We start from the raw sequence: 24571 nt of genomic DNA, 5'->3' as shown, positions 1-24571 counted from the left end.
ATGTCAAAGTTCACTGGTCTAAAGCGTCTAACACTTTTTCTTCATCTTAGTCATCTTTTGAAGAAATCTGGCAAACCAACACCCTTAAACAGAGATGTGGCAGAGACACATCGCTTACATTGAACACTGGTGTTTGTAACTTTCCTCTCGACCCTTTTGGTAAATGTGAATCATTAGCATAATAATAGATTGGGGGTGAGTGCTGACAATAGTAAATGATGCTTCACTTTTGAATTTTAAAGGACTTGTGAGGCATTTTGAACGTATCTATAATAGAGAATATTAGAATAGTAATCCAGCTTTAGTGAATTTCTACTTTATCCTATCTCAGCTTCAGGATGTCTTTATTTCTTTCACTTACTTTTTGAAGAAATAAAACATTACAGATAAAATTGGTGTCCCCTGGATAGCTCTTTCCAGTCTCATTCTCCTCTCTCTCCACAAAGTTAATCACTTTCCTGAATTCAGTGATTTTGTGCTTTTACTACATATTCATGTACCCAAAATCATTGCAAATAATTGTTTTGCAGATTTTTAAATGTAAACAAAATCCTATCACTATGCAATTTGCTTTTTTACCCTCAACATTATGATCTGAGATATATTCATGTGGATAGATGTAGCTGTGGTTCTGATATGGTATTTGTCCCAGCAAGAAGAATGAGGATTTACATCATAAAAACTGCTGATGGTATGCTTGTTGGGTCAAAAAAGAAAAAAGTATGTGGGTGGAGGAAAAAAGCATGCAGGAAAATGTTTGCTCTTTAGTTTTCTTCTTAAAGTTTGGGGTGGTGGTGGGTGTGCAGGAGCAGAGAGAGGCTGAGAGAGGAGAAATGGGAGTGAATTCTCATTTCCAGTAAGTTGCTGTGTGTGAGATGTTTCCCTGATCAGAGGTGAGACCGTAGACTTTGGATTTCTGAGGTTAGGTTTATTGTAGTAGAAACAGCAACGTCTGCACGCAATGCTTTGGATGACCTCTGACTCTGTTGCTAACTTGCTATGTGATTTTGGTAAAATTACTACTACTCTCTGGGCCTTAGTTTCTCAACAGTAAAATTATGAGTGGAACTAAGTGACATCTTAAATCCCTTCCAATGTTGATTTTCTGTAATTATTGCCTCTTCCCCATCTTTATCCCTCATATTCAATATGACAAGATGCCTTCTATTCTCTTACTTTTACTTTGCCAATCACTCTCTTCCCTAACTTCTCATTGCCAAGATTGTGTCCACATTCTCACACTCACACCCCTGGATTTCCAAATCAGGTTTTAAGCTGTGTCTCTGCCTCCCGTGCTTCCCTCTTTCTGTCCTTCCTATGCCACTCCAAGTAGAATTTTCACTTTTACTAATGCCACTCCCATGCTTAAGAATGTTTCACGGCTCCCCATTGCTTATTGTATCTATTCTAAACACCTCTGCCTGCCTTAAAGTGCCCCCCATCCTACCCTACCATACTTACCAATTTAATTCCACAACCACCCACCTCTCCAGTATGTACAGGCTGGTTTCTATCATCTCATGTGCATACAAAGCTCATTCTTGTCTATCCCACCGATCTCTTTACTGGTAATCCTGTTTTCCTCCCACCCATATAAATCTGCCAAGAAAATAAAAAGGAAGCCATGGACTGGGGAACAATATTTGCAAAATACATGTCTGATACTTATACCTAAAGCATAAAAAACTCTTACAAATCAATAATGAGAAGATAAATAACCCAACAAAAACTGTGCAAAATGTTTGTATAGACACTTCTATATGGAAAATATACAAATGGCAAATAAGCACATGAAAAAATGCATTAACATCATTAGCTATTAGGGAAACACAAATTGAAAAAACAAGATAAAACTGCATACCTACTAGAATGGCTTAAATGAAAAAGACTGATAATATCAAGTGTTGATGAGGATGTGGAGCAACTGGAATTCTCATATGTTGCTGGTGGGAATAAAAAGTGGTACAGTCACTTTGGAAACTAGTTTGACAATTTAAAAATAAATCTCAATTTTTTTTTTTTTGAATTGAGCGTTAGTAACGCTTTTTGATCAATACTAAGAATGAAAGAAGCTTATATCAAAAGTAATTTATTGATTCATAAATGGAAGTCCAGGGATTTTTGCTTCAGGTGTGGCTGGATCGAGATATTCAAATGATGTTATCAGGAAGCTGTTTTCCCTAAGCTCTGTTTGTACTGGATTAGCCTCAACCTCAGGCATGCTTTCTCCTTGTGGTGGGCCCCACAACTCAAGGTTGTCATATTCACAGCTACAGGTGCAGTGGAAAGAAATTTTCTCTTCTCTAAGAGTGTTGATTAGAGTCCTAGGGCTAATTCTCATTGACTTAACTTTGGTCATGTGGCCATGGCACAGCATAACCTAATTGGCTTGTATCTGTGTCATGTGCCTACTTTTGGAGCTAGGGATGGAATCAGCCCCACATGAGCTACATAGACTGCAGTGACATGGATCACATGGCTAATGATGAAGCCAGGGTTTGGGTCCAGGACTGTCTGATTGTTACTTGTTCTTAGCCACTTCTCCATCTGCCTTCAGTTTTAGAAAGCAAATTCATGTCCTTACAGAATGTTTGGAAAGTGGAATATTTCTAAAGTAGGGAAAAATATAGAAAGCATGATTAAAAAAAATAACTCAGCAATAATCACCATAGAACTTTTGATTTATTTTCATTTAATCATTAAAAAAACCATATTTTTCCTAAGGCACTTCATTCTATATGATAGGGGTTTTTTTGGTTGTTGTTGTTTTTTGCCTTGAATTTTCTCTGGGTCTTTTTCAAGGCCTAGCTCAAGACTTCAAGTACTTTCACGTTGAAATACAACTCCATGTGTGAAAGAGCTCTGTAAACTGTAAATCCCTGTGCAACTCTTACCTGTTCTTCCTATTATAGAACTTACTCTAATTTTCTAGCTTCCTTATTGTTTCTCACAGAGCTGCCCTTCTGGCTCATGGGTCCTGCAGCCTTAGGTGAATTGGCTTGAAGATTCTCACACTCTAGAGATCATTAGAAATATCCAAGGCACTAATTAAAAATGCACTAATCTTGATTATGTTTTGTAAACATGAGCATACTAATTATCCTGATTTGATCACCACATGCTGTACACATGTATTGTTATTTGATTCTGTACCCCACACATATATATAATCAATAAAAAAAAACCCAAATAATAATCTAGACTCCACCCCTGTACATCCCAAGGTACAATAGGTAGAGAATGGCTTCAGGAATATTTTTAAATTAGCCTTTTAATTAAAATTTACCATTCACACAGAATTGTACATGAAATCATGTGTACAGCTTGCTGAATTTTTACAAAGTGAGCATACCCATCTATGTTGTTTTGTGAGGTTGTAATTCACTATTCTCATTGCTGTATTAGATTTAATTATACATACCTTCATTTACTTATCCATTCTAGTGTAAATGGACATTTGAGTTGTTGCCAGGTTTTGGCTGTTATGAATAGTACTGCTTCGAATATTTTAGTTAATGTCTTTTGGTGAACATATGTATGAGTTCTTTAGGGTATATATGTAGAAGTGGAATTGCTGAGTGTTACTATATGCATATTTTCAGCTTGAATTGAGACTGTCAGTTTTCCAAAGAGAAAATTTTCAAAGTTTATTCTCACACTTGCTATATGGGAGTTCCAGTTTCCCTCTATCCTTACAAGCACTTGGCTTTATCTCTCGTTTTCATTTTAGCCAGTCTGTGTGGTGGTATTCTATTGTGGTTTTAATTTTCATGAGATTGAGTGAATTTTCATGTATTTATTGACTGGGTATTGTCTTTTGTGAAATGCCTTTGGAAGCATTTTGTGCATTTTTCTAGTGGGCTGCCTACCTAGTTCTTAAAGATTTTTAGCATTCCTTATATATATTAGGTTTGGGTTCTTTGATGACTATACATATTGTCAGTACTTTCTTCTGCTCTGTAGCTTGCTTTTCACTCTCTTAATTGCATCTTTTGATTAACAGAGCTTATTTTAATGTATTACAATTTATTCATTATTTCTTTTGAGGGTAGTGCTTTTTCCATCCTGTTTAGGAAATCACTGGCAACCTCAAAGCATGCAGATATTCTTCCATATTTTCTACAAGTTTTTTTTTTTTTTTTTGGCACAGACATCTTTTTAAGAAATAAGTACCTAAGTAATTCTGATGTGGAGTCCACAGATCACATTTTGCAAAGCTCTGTGAATTTTTGCTCTAAACCTTACATGTCCTTTAAAAGCTATGCACCCTCCACCCGAAGCCAGGGTCACCATTCTGGACTTCCCTTCTTCAAGGTGGGCTCATCTCACAAGCTCTCATCCTCAGGCCATTGTCTCTTCTTACGGAGTCCTATGATAGGGACATACTCTCAAACTTGCCAAAGCCAGATATAAATGAGTGAGTGGACAGGTTGGGGACCATGGTGGCTGGACATGGTTTAACATAAATATCCTGTGGAAGGACAGCAACCACTCAGCCCCTGATGACTGTTGCCATGTGAAAATGAGGGCCTTGGGCTACAGATCTTCCAAGTTTCAAAGCAAACTGAAGCACCTTAGAAATATTCCTATTTCTAAATGATGTCAAGCAATTCAAACTAAAAACTCATTGTGTGGGTGAAAAAAAAACCCCAAAACAAAACAATGTTGGTGAGTTTGCTATAGTCTATGGTCCAGCTTTATCTTAGGGTGGAGAAGCAGGCTGTCACTCCAAGGGTGGTCCTGGGACCAGTGGTCTAAGCGTCACCTGGCAACATGTTAGAAATGCAAAACCTCAGCTTTCAACTACGGAAGCAGAAACTGCATTTTATCAGTATCCCCAGGTGATTCATACAGACATTAAAGTTCTAGAAGCATCAATCCAGACATGTGGTTCTCAACACTGGCTCAAATTAGAATCATTTAACAAACAAACAAACAAACAAACAAAAAATCTGTGGCTGAGCTATGGACCACAAAAATCAGAATCTCTGGGTATGAAGCTTAGGCATTGGTATTTGTTAAAAACAACTTGGGTGATTCAAATAGGCAGTCTGGGTTCAGTACCACTAATTTAGATCATTCCTTCATTTATAAATGGGGAAAGTGAAATCTCAAAAAATGGACAGGGGAAGTGTCTTGCCCACAGTCATTTAACTAGAGTATGGGAGAATCGGATTTGTGCTCATTCTCATATCTCATGATTCCCAAGCCAGTGCTTTTTTGCTGCAGTAGTATTTGGTTCCTCGGGACAGAACAACAGAGTGATCTTGTTCAACGATAGCTCATTACTGCCAGATTTCCAAGTAAGCTACTTAGGCTTCAGCACTGAGCAGCTAACATGATTTACTGGATGAAGAACTGTGAGTTGATGGACCTCTCCTTCTGCCTATTCAAGCTGAAAACCATTTCTTCTCTCTGTATTTCACCCAAAACAGTGCTAACTGCTCCTGCTATGAAAAAATGGAAGGTCCTCCACTTGGGTGTCAAAATCTCTCTGCATAGCCACAGAATGGAGACAAGGGCTCTTGGTAGCAATATGAGAACTCAGGGTCGGCACTAACCAACAATGTGTGTGACTGCTCCATCCCTGGTGCACTCTTGGGCTGTGTCATTAGGAGCACAGGTCCAGGATGCAAAACCTGGTAGGCCTGCTTGACCTTGATCCACAATTTTACAAGAAACTGGGAGGATTAAATGAGTGACTCACAAATAAACAGTGGTTAAGCCAAGATTCGCAGCCCTTCTTTCCAGGACCAGTTAATGCTTATAATATTCTGACCCCATGAGATAGTCCTTGAGTTTCGCAGTCAAAAGGATGGAGTCCAGCAATCAAAATTAATGTGTTAAGTACTTGAGTTCCCTTGCTGTATTTTGAGAATACCATGAAGGAAACACACATTCTATAACAATACTGGTGAGATTCCCCTCTGTTCTTTTATATGTAGTTCCTTAATGCTTTATAGCTGCACTCTCTTCTCTCTTTTCAACTCTCTGCCATCAAAATAACCTCCTCCCCAGCCCTGTCTTGATCTTTCTTCTCCAATTCTCTCCACTTCTACAGCTGTAAAGACATGAACTTTTTGGAGAGCTGGGAGGAGAGAGGTCCCAGACAGGACCCTGTTTAGTGGGCTGATAGGACAGCCTGGGGAAAACCACACATTTCAAGGCCATTACTGCTACGCCCAGTCATCTCTCTAATCGTGCCACTCTCCCTCACTCTACTCTGGCCCCCCGTTATCCACTCACTGACTTTGAACATTGTAGCAGTCAGTTCCATAACAATCTGCACAGACTCAATGTACATTGAGTTCCTTCAGTGTACTAAGCCATGGCACTCGGTCTGACCTGTGGCGAGGGAACTGTCTTTTTAATAAATGGGGACACTGAGGCTGCTGCAGGATTGAGACAGCATATATGACAGTTCTTTGATTTGATAGTATAATAATTATAAGGCAATAGTGATAATAGTTAAAATTCTTCCATGCCACCAGTACTGGAGAAAAACTGTCACTTGACAGAGGATTGCAGTCCTTGGCTATAATTTGCTTACATTCTCAGAAATAGTGTAAGCAATTACATTATTTCATTTTTCATATTCATAATTTCATTTTATCTTCTCCAGGTAAAGGAACTTCTTCCAAGGATCCAACCATATTGAGTGAGTGTCTATCCGCAACTGAATATAAGGAAAAATGTTTTCTGCCACGGAACATGACAACAGGTATCTAAATCACAAAGATGAGCCCTATTTTTAAAAAATACTTTCCATGTAGAGTATTGCAATAACCGCCTTATCTCTCCCATCTGATCACTTCCTCCCTCTTCCTATTCCCAGGTGCCACCACTAAATACCTCTTTGTAAGCATGACTTTGGCTATGGCATTCACTTGCTCACAAATCTTCCATTACTCTCCATTACCTGTAAGGTTAATTTAAAACTTCTCAGGCTGGCACTCAAAGCCCTTCACAGTCTGACACATATTAGGAGCTCCATACATATTTGCTGGCTGTGTTAAAGAAAGTATATCATTGATTAGTTTTTAAGGTGCTGGCAGAGGGAGCAGAGATAATTTTTAAAAAATAATCATGTGTTCATCGTGGTACCTCAAAGAGTTGTTTGTACATAGTTGGTGCTCAGAAAACATTTGATAAATAAATACATGAATCATTGAATGGATATGTAAAGGTCATGTTTATATTCTATATAATACCTAACACAGTATCTTATATGTAGTAGGTTCTGAATAAAGATTTGTTAAATAAATAAATAAATATGAGAATGAAGGGTTGAATATTGTGGGGTGAGATTGGCTGAGCAGAAGGGCATCTATATGAATCTTTCAGAAGCAGAAAAAGATTTAGAAATTAATTAGAAAAAAAAATCTTATTCTCAATACACATCTCTCACGAGGTCCCCTTTACAAGACCTCAAAGAAGCCCGAAAGAGAAAGCTGTCATCAGAGAAAGCTACACCTGGGCTGAACCCTGTACCAGAAACTCTGAGGACAATCTTACAGAAGACTTGATTTCTGTTGTACAGTAGGAGGGAACATTTTTGAGGGCAAATCATATGCCAGGCGATCCTCACATAATCTAATTCTCACATGCTCGCTTCTAGGTGGAGACACCAAATCCCTTCTTAGCAGATGGGAAACAATCTCAGTGAAGGAAATGACTTCACTATCATGGAGTTGATGCATGTTGAGGAGGAGGTGAAAACCCCATTCCTTGTTCATAACCGTGATACTCCATAGTGCCTCCAAAAATGTACTTCTCTATGGGATACAAAATATAGATTGGTGAAAAAAAGATTTACATTATAAATGTTTTTAAGAATATAAATCATGTAAATAGATATTGTATAAATGTCATACCCAGTTCTTTCTTTTCTTAATTTTAAATTCTGTCAAACTATTTGGCTGACAATGAGAAAAACCTTGCCCCCTGTTTCTTGGTATTGTGGCAATCTGTTTATCTGTCTCTCAGCTTGGCCCATCCCTGAACAAGCATGCATTACCATCTGTTGTTTCATGAGTGCAGTGGAGTCAGCATTTTGCTTTATCAATGCTTGAAGGCTACTGAAAGGAGGGTATCTGTAGGTGAGACAGAACCGACCACAGGCTGAACTCATCCATCTTTCAGCATTTTCCACCAGGATGCTGTTCCTAGGAAGGTTACAGAGTGAGAAGGGGACACTCGGCTCTAACTGCACAGTTTCTCCTTTATGCAGAACAGTTGCAGCCACAATCAATCAGATACATTATCATGATTATGGGACTGGCTTCCAGAGGATTAAAATATGATACAATACACTTCACACTAAAACTGGAGTGATCCTGATTTAGTCTCTGCTCTGGTGATGCAGAGGGCACTGTATGACCCCACCATGGGCCCAGAGGTTCTGTTCTAAGTATTACCACTCACTGCTGGGATCTCAAAAGCAGTTTGTTTATTTAAGTCCAGGTCTTTTGCATTCCATACACATGGATTCACATGCTTGGCAAGGAGATTCATACTGGAGGTGCTCTCATTCAGCAGGGGATATTCGGGGAGAGAGATTCTAGAGGGAGGTTTGGATCAGGCTTTGGAAGGATTTGAGAGATGGGATTTGGTGGAAAGGAATTCCAGAATCAGTTATTGTCACGGTTAATCATCATGACCAGATAAGGGCAGCCACAAGCAGTAATTGCTGGAGTATTGGGGTGGGTGTGGGAGGCAAAAGCTAATGCTTAATGTGTTTATTGAACATTTATTATGTACTAGGCACTGAGCAAAAAGGCTTATATGCATAATCTCATTTAGAAAGCCTCTTAGATACTTTGTGGGAGAGGTACTATAAAAGCCATTTTGCTAATGGGAAAAGTCAAGCACACAGAGACAATTAATTTTTCAGAGTCTGCAGTTACTGAGGGGCCATGCCACACCTTGAGCCTGAGTCTGTGTGACCCCTCCCTGGGCTTCATCTTTGTGCTGCATACCCTCCTAGAGATCAGTGTGCAGTGAGGCTGCCAGATGCAGGGCTGGACAGGGGCTGCTGAAGATGGGGGTGTTGGATGAGATTGGAACACAGGCCGGGGAGGAGCTGAGTGGAACAAACGTCTACCCCAACTTCACATCAGAGTCAGGCCATTTGGGCATGTCATATAGGAGCTGATCTGCAGCCATAGCCTTTTCAGGACTTCTTCAGGCCTTTCAAAGGTAGGAGTCCAGTGCTGCCTTGTGTCATGATAGGGGCAGTCTCTAAAATGCTCAGGATTTGCAAAGGTCCTGGCAAGTTAAGACTGGAAGAGAGACTTCTGTAATTACCCATTACAATGCCTTTTTGGTTGATTTGATTGGATAATTATTAATGGGATTACTACTTATTGTCTAAAAAAGACCCATTGCAAAAAGAATTATAAGATGACCCCCTCAGCGTGGCCTTTCTTGACAACTTAGTTCAAAGGCATACCTCACCCTCATCACTCTTGACCCTATTACATTTTTTTCATACCACTTTTCTCTATCTGAAACTATTGTGTTCATGAATTTTATTTGCCAGGTAGAATACAAGCTCCATGAGAACAGGAACCATCTTTATCTTGTTCTTTGCTTTGTCCTCAGCACCTAAAACAGCTTGTGGCTCATAGGAGACTCTCAATAAGTATTTGTTAAATGAATACGCATTTTGAAGAAAATATAGACTTTAATAACCAATGATGCTGACAAACATTAATGAATGCATTATTAAAAAGAAACAGGTTAGAGAAAAATGTATGTGTATGGGCACACAATGCATAAAATATATAATGTCTATTGCATATTACAAATATGACATATAAAATTTCCTTAAACACAGATAAAGTAGTATTGACTCAAAACTTTTACAAATCATGCACAGGAGGAAATATATGTTCTAGCTAGTTCTGTGTCAGCACCATCACATCGGTGCCAGGCAGTGTAGAAATATCCTTGTACAAAGCAGAAATAACCAGCTCGAGTGCTTCAACTTCTGGGATTCCAGAGCCCTCCTGGGCTTCAGTATTTTTCCCCCCTGGGGAGGACAGTTTAAAGGGGTGCTCAGAGGATCATTAAGACTATTTTAATCTGTAATTAATGAGGACACCAATTTAGGGTTCAGATAAACATGCAGAGGAAACATTGGGGGTTTACCTAATACTTCCTTTTTGTTGCGTTTACATCCTGATCCATCTCGCTCCGTTCTCTTGAAGATCTGACCCTCTCCTTCTGTGTGAAGAGCCGCTCCAGGAAGTGTGTAAATGCACCCTTGCAGGAAGCCGCCCGGAGGCGGCTCTGGGCTCTGGAGAATGAGGACCAGGAGGTTCGCGCACTGTTTAAGGTGAGCTTAAGAGGAAGCAGGTAAAATCTGAGAACCAGCTGTGTCCATTCGCTACAGGATCCCTAGCACCCAGGACAGCGCCCAGAACACAGTAGGCACTCAAGAAAACATCTGACTGACAGACTGAGCGAATGATTACGTACACATTCTCTGCTTCACAGAGATGTGCAGGAACTTAGCATGGGGCCACCTAAAGTTGCTGCATCAGAGAAAACCTGGTTTAAAATCTGCTACTGTTGTAACCGTCTGCAAGTTACTTAACCTCTGTAGAATGGGAATCTTTATAACACCTACCTCATAAATATACTTTTTTACTAATGTGGTAATTTTGACTTTTGTTGTTTTTTAAATGTGATTATGTATAATATAAAACTTTCCATTTTAATCATTTTGAAGTGTACAATTCACTATGATATTAAATACATTCACAACCTGTCCATCTCCAGAACTTTTTCATCTTCCCTAACTGAAACTCTGTACCTGCTGAACAATAACTCCCATTATCCCTTATCCCCAGCCCCTGATAACCACTAAGTATACATATATTTTTAAAGTACCGAAATTGCCAATCAAAAAACAATAACCACAAATATTATGATGACAGGAAAAGATCATAAGTAAATAAACCAATTTCTCACCTTTAAATGTGGGTAGATAATATCTTCAAGTGTTAAACCAAGAAAGAAAAGCATTATAAAATTATTTACAGTTTAGGAGGGATTAACTAGCAGAACTAGAGTCAGAAATGGACAAAAGTTGTTGCAACTAGAGGTGGAGGGAAGGAGAATATTGTTTACATAATAAATGAATATGTTCTAGTTATTTTTACAGTCTCTGCATTAACTTGGTAGAAATTGAAAGAAAAAGGTGCCCTAAATCTGTCAGGCAGCAAAAAAATAGTGACTGGTTTTTCAGGAGGAGAAAATGAGATAGTGTCTAGAGAGTTTGGCATTGTGCTTGGGTATTGGTATGTACTCCATAAGTAGTAGCGAAGAGTATGTCACTTTACATTGTTTAGTTTTTTAAGCTCCAGAATTCAGGAGCCTGGAGAAACTGGTCACTAATTGGTACAATAGCTTTTCCTTTAATTTGAGTCACCTTTGGTTTAGTCAGGAGCAGGGTTTGATTGAGAGAGCTGGCCTGCCAGGCTGAGGCTCAAGCCAGACAAGGTTGTGGCTGAAGCTGAGGCCTGGAATGGGCTGGATCTGAGATCCAATCAGAGATCTATAGCTTACTTGCCACAGGTGACCTCGGACAAGTTACTTAACCTCTCTGTACCCTAGCCTATTTGAGTGTAAAACAGGAATAATACTATTGTCTATTAAATCCAAGATGCTATTGATTATAAAATGTACCACTATTTTTTGTTCCTCCAAGAAAGAAAACAAATGCTACCAACTAAGTATGATGCCATGCTTATTTCAAATATGACCAAATGTAATAAAAGTACATCTTAAAATGGATTAAATACTGTAATGCGCTCTCTTCATAGGGTTATTGTTTGAGTGAAATGAGGTGTTGCTCATAAAGCTCTTGGTGAAGTGCCTGGTATGTAGCAAATTCTCTATAAATCAACTTTGACCTAGAAACTCTTCCCTGATTATAGGATCTACATCCTCCAAGAATCTGGGGCCTTCTGAGGTTTGATATCAAGGAACCCCAGAGTTCTGACTTTGCTGACTATATGCTCTTTCTTTGGATCCTTCTATCCTCTTCGTCTTCCCCTAAGTTTTCCTTAGGATAGCATTCCAGGGGTTGGGCTTTGATGGTGGGACTCTGACTATCTCTAGTTATAGCCAGCTCCAGGGGCTTGGGCAAGCAACAGAGAAAGAGTTAGGGGAAAACCAAGTCAGGCCTGTTTTTTCAGGTATTGAAAACAAGACTTGCAGCCCTCTTCTCGCTCTGCTTGAGAGCACATAAATTGGAACAACCTTTCTGGAGGGCAGTTGTGCACCTGCATTTTAGGATTAAAAATGTGCATATCCTTGCATTCCCAATTGTACATCCTGGAATTACTTGTGTCAAAAGAATCAAGGATGTGCACAAAGATTTAGGTATAAAGATGTTTATCACAGTACCGTTTTAATTTGCTAACAAATTTAAAACAATTCAAATGAGAAACCACAAGGAAATAATAATTATATTAATATAACAATGGTATATGCAACCATTAAAAATAATGCAGACTACTTAGTGACATGGGAGATGGTTCACAAAATATTGTTTAGTAATGAAAGAGATTGCAAAAAATTTATGAAATATGATTCTTTTTACATAAAATAGTTGCACAGAAACTTATGTATAAGAAGAAAGATTCAAAGCTGATACATGAAGGCATTAACATTGATGTTCTCCAGGAGAAGGGATTATGGATGATTTTTATTTTTGTGTGCTTTGGTTTTTTGTTTGGCAGCTTTATAAAAATAATAATTAGATATAGATTCACAATCAAATTTGCTTCCAAGGTGCCTTCCATGACTCATCTTCCACCCTCCCATCCATACTTTTTTCTTTTTTTACTACACAAAAGGTAGCATATCCTGCACATAGTTCCACACCTGGTTTCTTTTTGTTGCTGCTGCTATTCATTTATGTAACTGTATCAGTACACAAAGAGCTTCTTCATTTTTTTATGACTGCATGATATAATATTTCACTATATAGATGAACTGTACTCTGCTTTAATCATTTTTGTATTGATGAACATTTAGGTTGCTTCCTTTTTTTGCTAATGTAAAAACCATTGTCACAATCAAAAAGCTCACACAAAGCATTTTCTTCATATGTGAGATTGTGAACAGGTCGCTTCTGTCGCCCCAGGCTGACTCACGTTCTCTGTGTTCAGGACCTCTCAGCAAGGCTGGTGAGTATCCAGTCCCAGAGGGCCCAGTTCCTCCTCACCTTCAAGACCATGGAGGAAATCTGGAAGTTCTCCACCTACCTGAGTTTAGGTATGACATGGAGTGGGCAAGTAGAGGAGGACCTACTGCACAGTTCAGCCAATTTGTAGGGCTTGACTTTAAAAAATTGGTCTGGTGATGAATAAGCTAGCTATACTGATCTAACCACCACACATTCTACACAATTATTGAAAATCAATACTGTACCCCACATGTATGTAAAACAAAAAAGTTAAATTTTTTTTAAAAAATTAAAAAATATTTAGAAATTAAAAGAAAAGAAAAGAAAAGAGAGTCCTAAAATGGATGGTTAATTTCTGAAACATCACAAACTACCTGAAACTAAATATAAAGCAAATATTAACTATTACATTAAAATGCCACATGGAGGGATTCTCTTCTTTGTGTTTAGGGAGAGCGTTCTTTATTAGATAACCAATAAATTGGCAAACATTATTGGCCATCTACTAAATTCAAATTGCTGAGATAGATGTGAAGTCAATTTATTTTTAAAGGAAACTAGTCTTCAGTAAGATCAAAGGAGCTGCTCAAAGTACTAAGTAGAAAACTTCAGATACTTTATCCCATGTATTTGGAAAAGAGTCAAAGAAAGAGATGGGGGAATTATCTGCTAATAGCAGCCTCGGGCTGCAGGGTTTCCTAGATGTAAAGAAGAATATTGGGGCATAGTATCAGTAAGTACCACTGTGGTGCAAAATGGTTCACCTGACTTCTCTAGGGAGAACAGCTTATGGTTGGGAGTTATTGGTACAAAGCCAAGCCAAGCCAAGCAAGAATTCACCTGATATGAAACATGTTTTACATCTCCAAGAAAATACTGGGCTCCATGCAGATGCACACAGGAAGAGATGTTGTGCAGAGGTGGAAGGTCAAGATAGCTTATGGCTGGAAGGTATAAGTTCTCCTCTTTCAGTCTTGGTGATTTTCTGCTCTCCACACTACACATCTCCTGTGACCATTAGTGATCCTCACTGTTCAAACTGTGTGCCATGGACTAGCTCCATTCCAGCATCTTACAGGACCTGTTAGAAAAGTTGAGTCTCAGACCCCACCCCAGACCTACTGAATCAGTATCTTTATTTTAATAAGATATCCAGGTGATTTGTGTGCACATCAGAGTTCAAGAAGCACAATTATAGGAGATACGCAAAGCCAAAATCAGTACAACGGACAGTCAGGATGGAAGGAGACAAGTTTTTGCATCATAAGAAAGAGAGGAAACCCCCAAAGAAACAAAATTTTAATACAAATAATTTGTGTTTATAGGCTTGTTTAAAATGCTGTACATAAATATTAGAATTTTGAAATTTAGATAGTTTTTAGTCTGCTTTTGATGATAGAGAGAGCTTCCTGGGCATTGGATGAGGAGCAGGTCATGAAGTAAAAGCCTTGGCTCTTCTGAGGGCCATGGAGAACCTCCTCAGCCACTGTGTCATCAGCAGCACAGGAATTCGGAACTCAGGTCAGGAGAACTTTAAGGATGTGGAGTAGAAACTTCCAGACTCAAAATTGTAAACTTGGAGACCTCCAGGATCTATTAGCAAAAGGTAGTTGGGTTTGGTCATCTTCTTACGCATTTTTGGAGACCCAAAATATATCGAATGGTAAACATCATGTAATAACACCTTGTATTTCCCAACAAATGCTGAGAAGAATCAATTCATTCTGAAGATTTCTAGCTACCTCTCTAGTGCTGTTCTAATTGCAGTTAAATAAATGGCAGGTTGGGCACCGGGGTTTGGGGATCAAGCTCAGGAGGGAGCTTGCTCACCCTCTCCTGTGCTCAGCTAATGGCAGAAATCATTTTGTTCAGGAATATTGTTGGCTTGACTTCTTAGGCTATGTATCCACATGTCTGGAACATCTCCTCTTTGACCACAAGTACTGGCTCAACTGCAGATTGGTGGAAGATACAGAGATCCAAGTGTCTATAGATGATACACATCTGGAAACAATATATCTGGGACTCCTGATACAGGAAGGTGAGCGTGGTGTAGGGTTGGGGATGGGGTCTTACCTGGATATTTGTTATCAGAGTCCCTGAAATAATTAGAATACAAAGGGAGACAAAAATCATTCAAACGTGAAAATATTCACAGGTGAACCTATCTGTTATAATGGTACTCCAAACATCTCTCTCAGTTCAATGCTGACATGCAGAGCTACGATGAGCTGTGTTGGTCATTCTCACTGATTGATGTTAGATCTTCTTGGGGAGTTTTAAAAAGATGCTCATTCAGGGCTCCATCAAGACCAATTGAATTCTGGAAGTGGGGCATTTTTTGAAAGTTTCACACATAATCCTAATGTGTATTCAAGATTGAGAAACACTTTCTGAAACATGTGATATAATTTGATTGTAAGATAAAATTGCAAATCTTGCAAAACCTGAAGTTTTTCATGAAATCAAGAACATAATTTTGATGAATGCCTTGAAGCACCCCTGGCTCTGTTTACAAGTGAGGATCCTGTCAGGGTTACCACCAGCCAGTTAACAACGGAGGTGGACTAGGCTGATGACATAGTAGACACATTGAAAAAGCCGGATTTCCGCATGATATTTTTGCAAAAACTATTCTCCTTATGATTGCATTGTACAAATCACATGTGAGGGAAACAATTTCACATTGGGCCATTATAAACCTTAGTTGGAGTAATTATCTTCACCCAAATCAACTTAATTTATTCTTCATTGGATCTAAGATTAAGTGTGAGGTGGCAATTATAACTGGATTTCTGTTAAATATAAATACATTTTCATAAGTTTTTGTTTCATTTCTTTTTCAAAGTCCCAATTAAGCATTATGCTTACAAATTATTCAGAAATGTTGGTGTCTATTTTAAGTGAATTCCTTCTCAGTGGCTTTTTTTCTTGGTACCAGTTTTCCTGGGATCGCAAGGACCTCTTACAGTGCCTCCCCCTGGACTGTCTGCTTTACTCCCAGGAAGAAAAGTATCTGGGCTCTGAACAGAAACAATACATTATGTGATAATCCCTTTTTACTTCCTGCTACTCCTAGGAAAGGGCTTTTCTCATTATCTACAGGCCACTTCTTCTGCAGAGCCATGTGCTCCGTGGCTCAGCCAGCTGAGAAGGAAGGGGAGTATCTGACGCTTTGCAAGAACGAGTTAATCTCAGTGAAGATAGATGAAGGCGGGTCTGAGTGGGAAGGCGTGTCCCTGGTGACGGGTCAGCGGGGTCTGGTGCCTGTGTCAGCTCTGGAGCCCCTGCCTCTCCCTTTCCACCAGTGAGTAGCTACCCACCTCCTGGGAGATGATCCCAGAGCAGACTGAGGTCTGCACAGAACAGAACGGACATGCTTTCAGATATGGGCACCCACAGTGATGGGGAGAAAACAAAATCTGGGCCACTTTTTATCTCCTGTTATTTTTTTTAGCAGCCAAGGTTTCCACAGTTTGATGAAATTGGAGATGACTCTAAATTTCAGGTGGACATTGTCTCTAGGAGGAAATATACCACAGAGCCTCCACTGCAGTGTCTCTTAATATGTGAACTGGGGTCACTTGTATCAGCACTGCCTGGGGACTTTACTATATCTCCAGACCCCTGGGCCCTCCTTGGACTCTTTTGGGGATGGTCCAGGAATCTGCATTTTAAATAAGCCCCCCAGGAGACATTTTTCACACTAAAGTTTGAGAATCCTAGTTGAAAGACATTCTAAACTCAATCATGTAGTGTCAATAAGCATTATCCCAGGCCGTGGACCCTGTGCAGAGAATCTGACAGTGAGAATGTAAAGGGATCCTTTGTTAGTTACTTAACTAACAAACTAATGGCAGAGCCAGAAAGCATTCCAGGTCTGCTGACCTTCTCTCCTTTTCACAGTGCCTGGTGTAAAGCTAAAGTTCTCAGTACATGTTTGCCCTCATTAAACTAAGATAAATAACAGTACTTACCATCATCATCATCATCATCATTCTAATGGACCACTCTGTTCACTGTTCTAATTTTCTGAAATCCGTGTTTGCAAATCCCATGTTTCCACTGGCAGATGGTTCCTAAAGAATTATCCAGGAAGCTGTGGCCTTTCCAGGAAGAGGGATTGGACAGGCTCCTATCAGATCGGTATGGTTCTGTTGAAAACATAGTGTTGTTAAGGAGATAATGTTGTCTTGCTTCTTAACTTTACTTGCAGGTTTGGAGTCAGTTGATGTGAATTCCTGTCTTGCCTCTGCTACTGATTGGATTTAGAGAAGCCAGTTACTGTCTGTGCACATGGATTTCCTTGCTTGTGAAATGAGAAGTCTCAATTCAGGGCTGCAGATACAAATGCTTATAGGAGCAGGTCTGGTGGAAGGCGTTAGGGAATGAAGGGATGATAGGGATTTAAAGATATATGGGCAAAAAAAAGACCCCTGGCATGGACCAAACTAAACATTTTGTGAGCCAAATTTGGCCTTGCAGGCAGCCTGTTTTCAATTTCTGGTCATGACACTTTCTAATTTACCTTAGAGTTTTGTGAAATTAACCTTGAATTTAGGAAGAGTAGGAATGCCCGGCACACAGTGGGTTCTCAGTAAATACTTGTTGAACAAATGAATGAAAAAAATACATATATGCACACACAACACACATATGTATACACACATGCATACATTTCAGGCAGTTGCTATATCTGTATGTATGTGTACATACACACGTATATTTAAGTATATATGTATCTACTGGATAATGAAGTCCAATGTTTTTTAGATAGCTAGAATATACCCTTCTTTCATCTTTATCCTTAGAGCTCCCCCTACCCCTGCCACACACCCCTAGTACAAATAGTAATTTCGTAGGTTCTAAGCCTAAATAACACTTTAAAAAAGACATTGAAGGAATATGAAACCCAGACATTAACTCTAATCAATTATCAAGTGCAAACAAAATTTTTATCTTTCTGAGGCAGTACGGCCTTGTAGTTGGGAACACAGGGCTTTGAATTGAAGTCTGTTCTAGGTTCAAATTCTGGCTCTCCAACTTAGAACCAGTATGACCTTGGCCAGTTCACCTGACCTCACTATTCTGCAAGTTCCTCATTAGTAAAATGATACAGTAAAACTGCCTTCAAATGTTGTCATGGGAACTAAACAAAATGGCATCTGTAAATCACTTAGTACAGTTTCTTGCTCATATGAGAGAGACTGTTAACCCACAAAACAGTGGGAATTTCTGATCTTGAAGATGCAATCAACAGAAACTTGACCAAAAATGTCAGAAAAAAGTAAGCTAGCAGATTTCGGAAGAGGAACTAAAGCAAATGTGAAAACTGAGGCACCTAAAAGCCCTTCTTTCTATCAGAGCAGGGTTAGTGGAAAGAGGGACCAACTGGGAGTCAGAAGACTTAACTTCTAGCCCCAGTTTTGCCACTTATAAGTTCTTTGGACAAATCATGTGCCCCCTCTGTGCTTCAACTCTCTAATCTATAAAAAGGGGATTCTGATAGTTACCCTGCCTGCCTTTTGTGGCTCTTGGGAAGAACTGAGAAAATGAACACAAAAGTACTTTGCAAACCGGACAGTACAACACTCATAAAAATGTCATCACTAGATCCTAATTAGGCAAGATATCAGACTGAGTCATGACCATAGTCAGAAGGAGAGTCTTTCAGATCCCTCTGGATCATTAGCAGCTTTCTGTTCCCCCAGTGATCAGAAGCTGATGTTTATTGAGGGTTGACTAGGTACTGGGCATTGTGCATTTTACCTCTTTGACTCTTCCTGATATTTATGTGTCAGGTATCCTTATCACTCCCATTTTGCAGTTGGGGAGACTGAGGGTCATAGTGGCCAAAGGAGCTAGAAGGACATGTAGAGATCTTCTGGTACATTCGTTCTCACACGCTCATCTGTGGATTTGTGCTAACCACGACAATGTGTTTACAGGACAGTGGCAAAATCAGACAAACCAGGATAATATAGTGAGCTTTCTAGTTTTTCATAAGTAACATTTATTCAGTTTTAAGGCTTATCCAGTATTCTGGGAATATCTCTTACGTTTGTTAAAATATCTTTTCTTTTACAAAATGATGGTAAAAGTGTATTGTAGTTCCTTTTTTTGAATGTCCTAGTTTGGCAAAATGACAAGTCAGTTACCCTGTGCCATTCCTGCCAATTTGTTTTTCTTTTTTTGGTCGAGGAGGTGGAGTGGTAAAATTTTACTGGTCTTTGAAATTCTTAGGTCTGAGAATACCTCATTTCGTACTTGGAAGGTAGTGGGAGGCTTATCTGTTTATGCCTTATTTAGTTGACCTATGTGCTATTTCCCACAGGAAGAGGAAGATGTAAGGCCTTGAAGGATTATCAGCAGGAAGAGAAGGATGAACTGAGCGTCTGCCAGGGAGAAAGCATTGAGATCATCGGCTTTGTCATACCTGGGCTGCAGTGGTTCATTGGGAAGTCAATGAGCTCAGGAGAGGTGGGCTTTGTCCCCACCAGGAACATAGATCCTGATTCTTATTCCCCACTGTGAGTATGACAGAGAGTGTGTCCTGGAGCTGGGCTGCCTTCCCCAGTGGCTGCTCCCATCTCTGAGCAGGCTTGCAGTTGAGCTTCAGGGATGCCCTGGTAACACGGAGCTAGAGAAGCACATTCTGGCAACTGAGTCTGACACAGAGAGTGATAGGAAGGAGGGGTGAGTGATCAGGGAATGGGTCATTCAGCTCATTTCACCAGATGGTCATTGAAGCCTTCCTCTGTGCAAGTAGAGAAACACAACTCCAAGACAAAGGGCCTGCTGTTAGGCACAGAGGGTGTGGTTTTGCTACTCAAACCCTGACACTTAACTATCCAAGTAAGGGGCCCCATCAAGGGATGGGCACACAGGGAGCAGTAGATCATCAGCTTAGTAAATGAACATTTCCTCCCATGTTGGTCTGGGAGGTAGGTCCCATGCAGGTCTTCACACATTCAGTTTTCAAGCTGAAAGCTTAATGTATGAAGTCAGTATTGTCTAGGAGAGCTCTTTTCTGCCTTGAATCCAGAAGGGCTGGTTTTGAGGAGCAGCTCCATCCACCTGACCAAAAAGCAGTAGATTATCAGCAGCCTGCTCCACGCCCCCGTCACTGAGGGGCAGAGGTCAGGAGTACTGCCCAGTCTCTCTGAGCTGGGCTTCCTGCACAGGGATAAGAAAGAGAAGAAAGCCTGGGCTTAGGAATTATGAGAGGAAATGGAGAATTGGCTACTAATATTTAGACACTATAGCTCTCCACACTGGGAAAATGTCACCAAGGAATGTCTACAGATCTGAACATTCAGCCTGGAATTCCCCCTCTCCTGGGAAAGAGCCAATGAGGAGAGTGGACCAAGGACAGATGCTCCCTCTGTTCCATGCCCTTCAAGGGAAGAGGAGACAGAAGGCCATTTTCCCTATGCAGAAATGTGGGAACCCAAATAACTCTAAACAAGGAAGCCTTCTCACTGAGCTCCTGACGAGTTACCAAGTGCTATGGGATTTATAAGAAGGAAAAGGGTATCGACAGAACTTTCATGAGAAATGTGACATTGATTGAGTTAAGCTTTGCATGATGTAAGACATTTTAACAGATGTGAATGGGGAAAGGAAGTCACAAGTAGGAAAGTGGTTGGCTGCTTGAGGAATGACTTGTGTCGGGAGGTAGGTTACCAGGAGGGCACTGGTGTTGCAAAGACTCTGTGGGGACTTTCATGATATGGAAGATGGGGAATGACTGTGTCATGGCCTGTCCTTCACCTGGCAGAGAACTGAGAGACCCTGGATGTCTCTGAGCAAGGCCAACAAATATGACTGGAATTTTCTGTATGACGCTAAACCTGGCTTTGGGTAAGGTGTGCACCAGCAGGAGGACTTGGAGGCAGGAGACCAGTGAGAAGGCCAAGGGGGACACTTAGGAGAGGCAGTGGGAAAGGAGAGGAGAGGCCACTGCTGAGGACCGATCGACAGGAAGTTAAAGAGTCTGGGAGCTTTACAAACACAGATACCTGTGTTCCGCCCCCAGAGACTCTCATCTAGTTGGTCAGGAGGGGCCTGGGCAACGATATTTATTAAAGCTCCTTGGGGGGCTAATGGGCAGCCAAGATGAGAACAATCACTCCAAACCACCCCCCATGTTACCGCAGGGGGAAGTGAGGACCCCAGCAGTGAAGGGGCTGAACCCCAGAATCCTGATGTTAAACCCAGTGAGTTCTGGTGAGGGGTCCTGGTGAAAGGGAGAAAGAATAAAGAGAACAGGGACTTGGTGAGGAAGAAGCACTCCCAGAGCAGAGGAAGAAAGAACATAGCAAAGACGGCAGAGGAGCCCCCTGGGAGAGAGAAAGCAGCTGTGGGGGATGTGGGGGGATGGTTAACACTGTCGCTGTCCTCAGAGAGGAAATGTGGGGCCGGCTGAGGAAAGGCCTCTTGTACCAGCCATTGGGATGTCATTGAGAGGCAGTGTAGCTGAATGGTTTACAGAGTACTGGAGTCAAACTGGCCCAAAAGCATTTTGGGACCCTGCGAGTGCATCCCATGTCTTCATTAGCTTACCAGCTCTGTGACTTTGGACACATTCATTACTCTCTCTATGCCTCAGTTTTCTCATCTGTAAAATGTGTACACTATTACTACTTGCCTAATAGGGTTGTCATGAGTTTAAATGAGCTAATAATACATGTAAAGCACTTAGAATGGTGCCTGGCACAGTGTGTGTGTGTGATCAATAGCTGTTGCCTCTTATTATGGTTGTTGTTGCTCTTGTTATTGTTGTTGATGGTTGTCTTTAAGAAACTGTTTTTTATAGGATATTGTGTCAGGCGTCAGGTTTCATACATTCTATTTGGACTTCTGCACCTCACACCTTACCCCAAATGACAATAATTCTGCACCACTAGATGAATCTACTCATCACATTTTAGCTGGCTTAATTGAAGGGACACATTCACACTGAGGAACAGCATCCCCCAGACCACTTGAGGTGGCAATACCACTTTCTCCTTATTTCCACAGTGACTTTGGTTGGTCTACAATGGTCACCTATGGGACCAGATGCACTGTGGATTGCACACTTGGTTGGGAATCGAGTCAGGAAACAGGAGGGCTGGGAGAGGAGTGGAAAAGAGAACTGGCCCATTTCCCCAAAGCAATCTCTAGACTTCAGACATCCTTGAACCACAGTGAATGAGGGATCGATTTTTGGGCTCAGAGGAGAGACAGCCAAACAAGCTGACACAAGTGGCAGCCAGGGTGCTGAAGTCTGTGCATGTGCCTGTGGTTTGGCCACTGGGGGTCACTCTTCGCCTGTGTTCATTTGGTATTAGGCTTCTGAGCAAGTTCTCAGCATTTGCTGAAGTCTCCATAAAGTGCGTGTGCGTGTGCGTGTGCGTGCGTGCGTGCGTGTGTGTGTGTGTGTGTTTTCTAAATTCGCAGTCTACAGAGAGTGAAATTTCTCCAGAAACTGTTTTCAGAGTCAAATTTAATCTGTACCTCTGATGCATGGGAAATGGTTCCTGCTAGTCCATGGAAGCAAATTTGTCGGTTTCCTTTTTTTCACTGCACAGATTTAAATACCACCTACCTAATTTTGCAGCAACAGCTGCTGAAAAACCAGTTCTTCAAACTTTAGCAGGCATTTTGTCCAAATAGACATCGAATTTGCATTTATTCAGAATTTGGGTTTCCCCATAGAATTGGGGGATCTCAGAGATTTTGAGGGTGACAATGCCACACCTTCTTATTTTTAAAAAATGTTTGATGCTTTCAAAAATATACGATGTGTGTGTTTGTGTATGTGTGTATGTATTAATGGAAAAAAAAGATTTTAGATACAGTTGAAGATGCCTCATTACCCCTTACTACTTTTATTTTCTGTTATTGATTTCTATCTTAGAGGCAAAGGCTGTTTGAAGTTGATATGTGTCTCTCCCATCCTTATTTTGATATATTTTAATGATGGGTATTGGTTCATAAACAAAAATACTATGATTTTGTGTATTTAAGATTTTGTATAATTTTTTTTCCTACAACTGGCCTTTTTTTCCCAGTTGATATTGTAAATTTAGGATTTGTTCACGTTGTAATAGATATAGTTCATTTTAATAAATTGTTACTTAAAGGAAATTTATATATTTAAATTTAGGATTTGTTCACGTTGTAATAGATATAGTTCATTTTAATAAATTGTTACTTAAAGGAAATTTATATATTTAAATGCCTAAATTAAAAAATAAGCAAGACTGATAAATTAATGCACTCAAAACCAGAACAAAGGACACAGGACAAAGAACAGTACTTCATAGCATTAAAATTTCAAGAATTCTATCTTTTGTTATATCCCCTCTTTATCCTTCAGATTGTTTGTCTATGTCTTCTTTGTAATTCCATTTCTCGTGGCATCTATTTTTGCTAATGAGAATTTTGCTGTTAGTCTCATTGCCTTTTTTTGCAGAGAGGCAGTTTTTTTCTTACTGGTTGTTTTTTTAAGGTTTTTCTCTTTATCGTTGATGTTTTTTAATTGAACTATGATTTGTCTAGATGTGATATATTCTATTACATATTTATGGAAAATTGTCCACTTCTTTATAACATACATCGTTTAGTAGTTATTTCAATAGAGATCTGTGAGTTATAAATACTCTTAGTCCTAAGTCATTGTTTGACATAAATATACTTAAAATATACTCTTAAATGATAATTTAGCTAGGTACGGAACTACGTTTTCAAAGTGTAGAGGAAAAAATAACTATTAATATAAAATTGCAAATCCATTTTGTCAGGGTTTTTTCTATTTTACTAGTCTTTTTGGAGAACCAATTTTTCTTTTGTTGACCATCTTTATTGTTTCTTTGTTTTCTATTTTATTTATTATAGCATTTACCTTGATTATTTTTCTCCTTTGTTTTTATTTTATTAATTTATTGTTGTCTTTTGTATTTAATTCTTTCATCACATGAAATTGAATAGTTAAGTAAAGAGTAATTGAACCCAGAAAGAAGGAGTAGGAGAAATAGATAACTTGAAAAGACATACAACCTTTAAGAAATGGACATCATGTTAAAATGATATTATTTTCATTTATTTTGCTCAGGACTTGGTGTGTTTCTTCAGTCTGAAGACTCATATCTTTCTTCAATTCTGGAAAATTCTCAGTCATTCTTCCTTTGAATATTGCCTCTCTCTCATTCTTTTTAGTCTGTCTTCAGGAATTCCTGGTAGAGGTATGTTGAACTTATTCTATCCTCAATCTTGTTTAATCAGTTCTTTCATTTTTCATCTTTTTGTCACTCTAGGCTAAATTCTGGTGATTTCCTCCAAACGATCTTCAGTTTCACTAATTCTCTCTTTTGCTATGACTAA

At 39.7% G+C, this 24571-nt stretch overlaps 1 protein-coding gene across 1 annotated transcript in view; it reads left to right on the top strand.

The window, feature by feature from the left end:
- SH3TC2 (SH3 domain and tetratricopeptide repeats 2) overlaps positions 1-24571 on the top strand; it is a 57288-nt gene that overhangs the window by 2796 nt on the left and 29921 nt on the right. Inside the window, exons 2-8 of the mRNA XM_063088082.1 lie at positions 6623-6721; positions 10212-10339; positions 13185-13290; positions 15099-15242; positions 16307-16508; positions 17274-17347; positions 19536-19731. Coding sequence (XP_062944152.1) covers positions 6623-6721; positions 10212-10339; positions 13185-13290; positions 15099-15242; positions 16307-16508; positions 17274-17347; positions 19536-19731 — 949 coding nt within the window. The remainder of the gene's footprint in view (positions 1-6622; positions 6722-10211; positions 10340-13184; positions 13291-15098; positions 15243-16306; positions 16509-17273; positions 17348-19535; positions 19732-24571) is intronic.

Source organism: Cynocephalus volans, chromosome 2 (genome assembly GCF_027409185.1).
Source record: "Cynocephalus volans isolate mCynVol1 chromosome 2, mCynVol1.pri, whole genome shotgun sequence".
In the NCBI taxonomy this organism is placed as follows: Eukaryota; Metazoa; Chordata; class Mammalia; order Dermoptera; family Cynocephalidae; genus Cynocephalus; species Cynocephalus volans.
The sequence above is the reverse complement of the archived record's forward strand: the minus strand, read 5'-3'. Positions and strand labels throughout refer to the sequence as shown.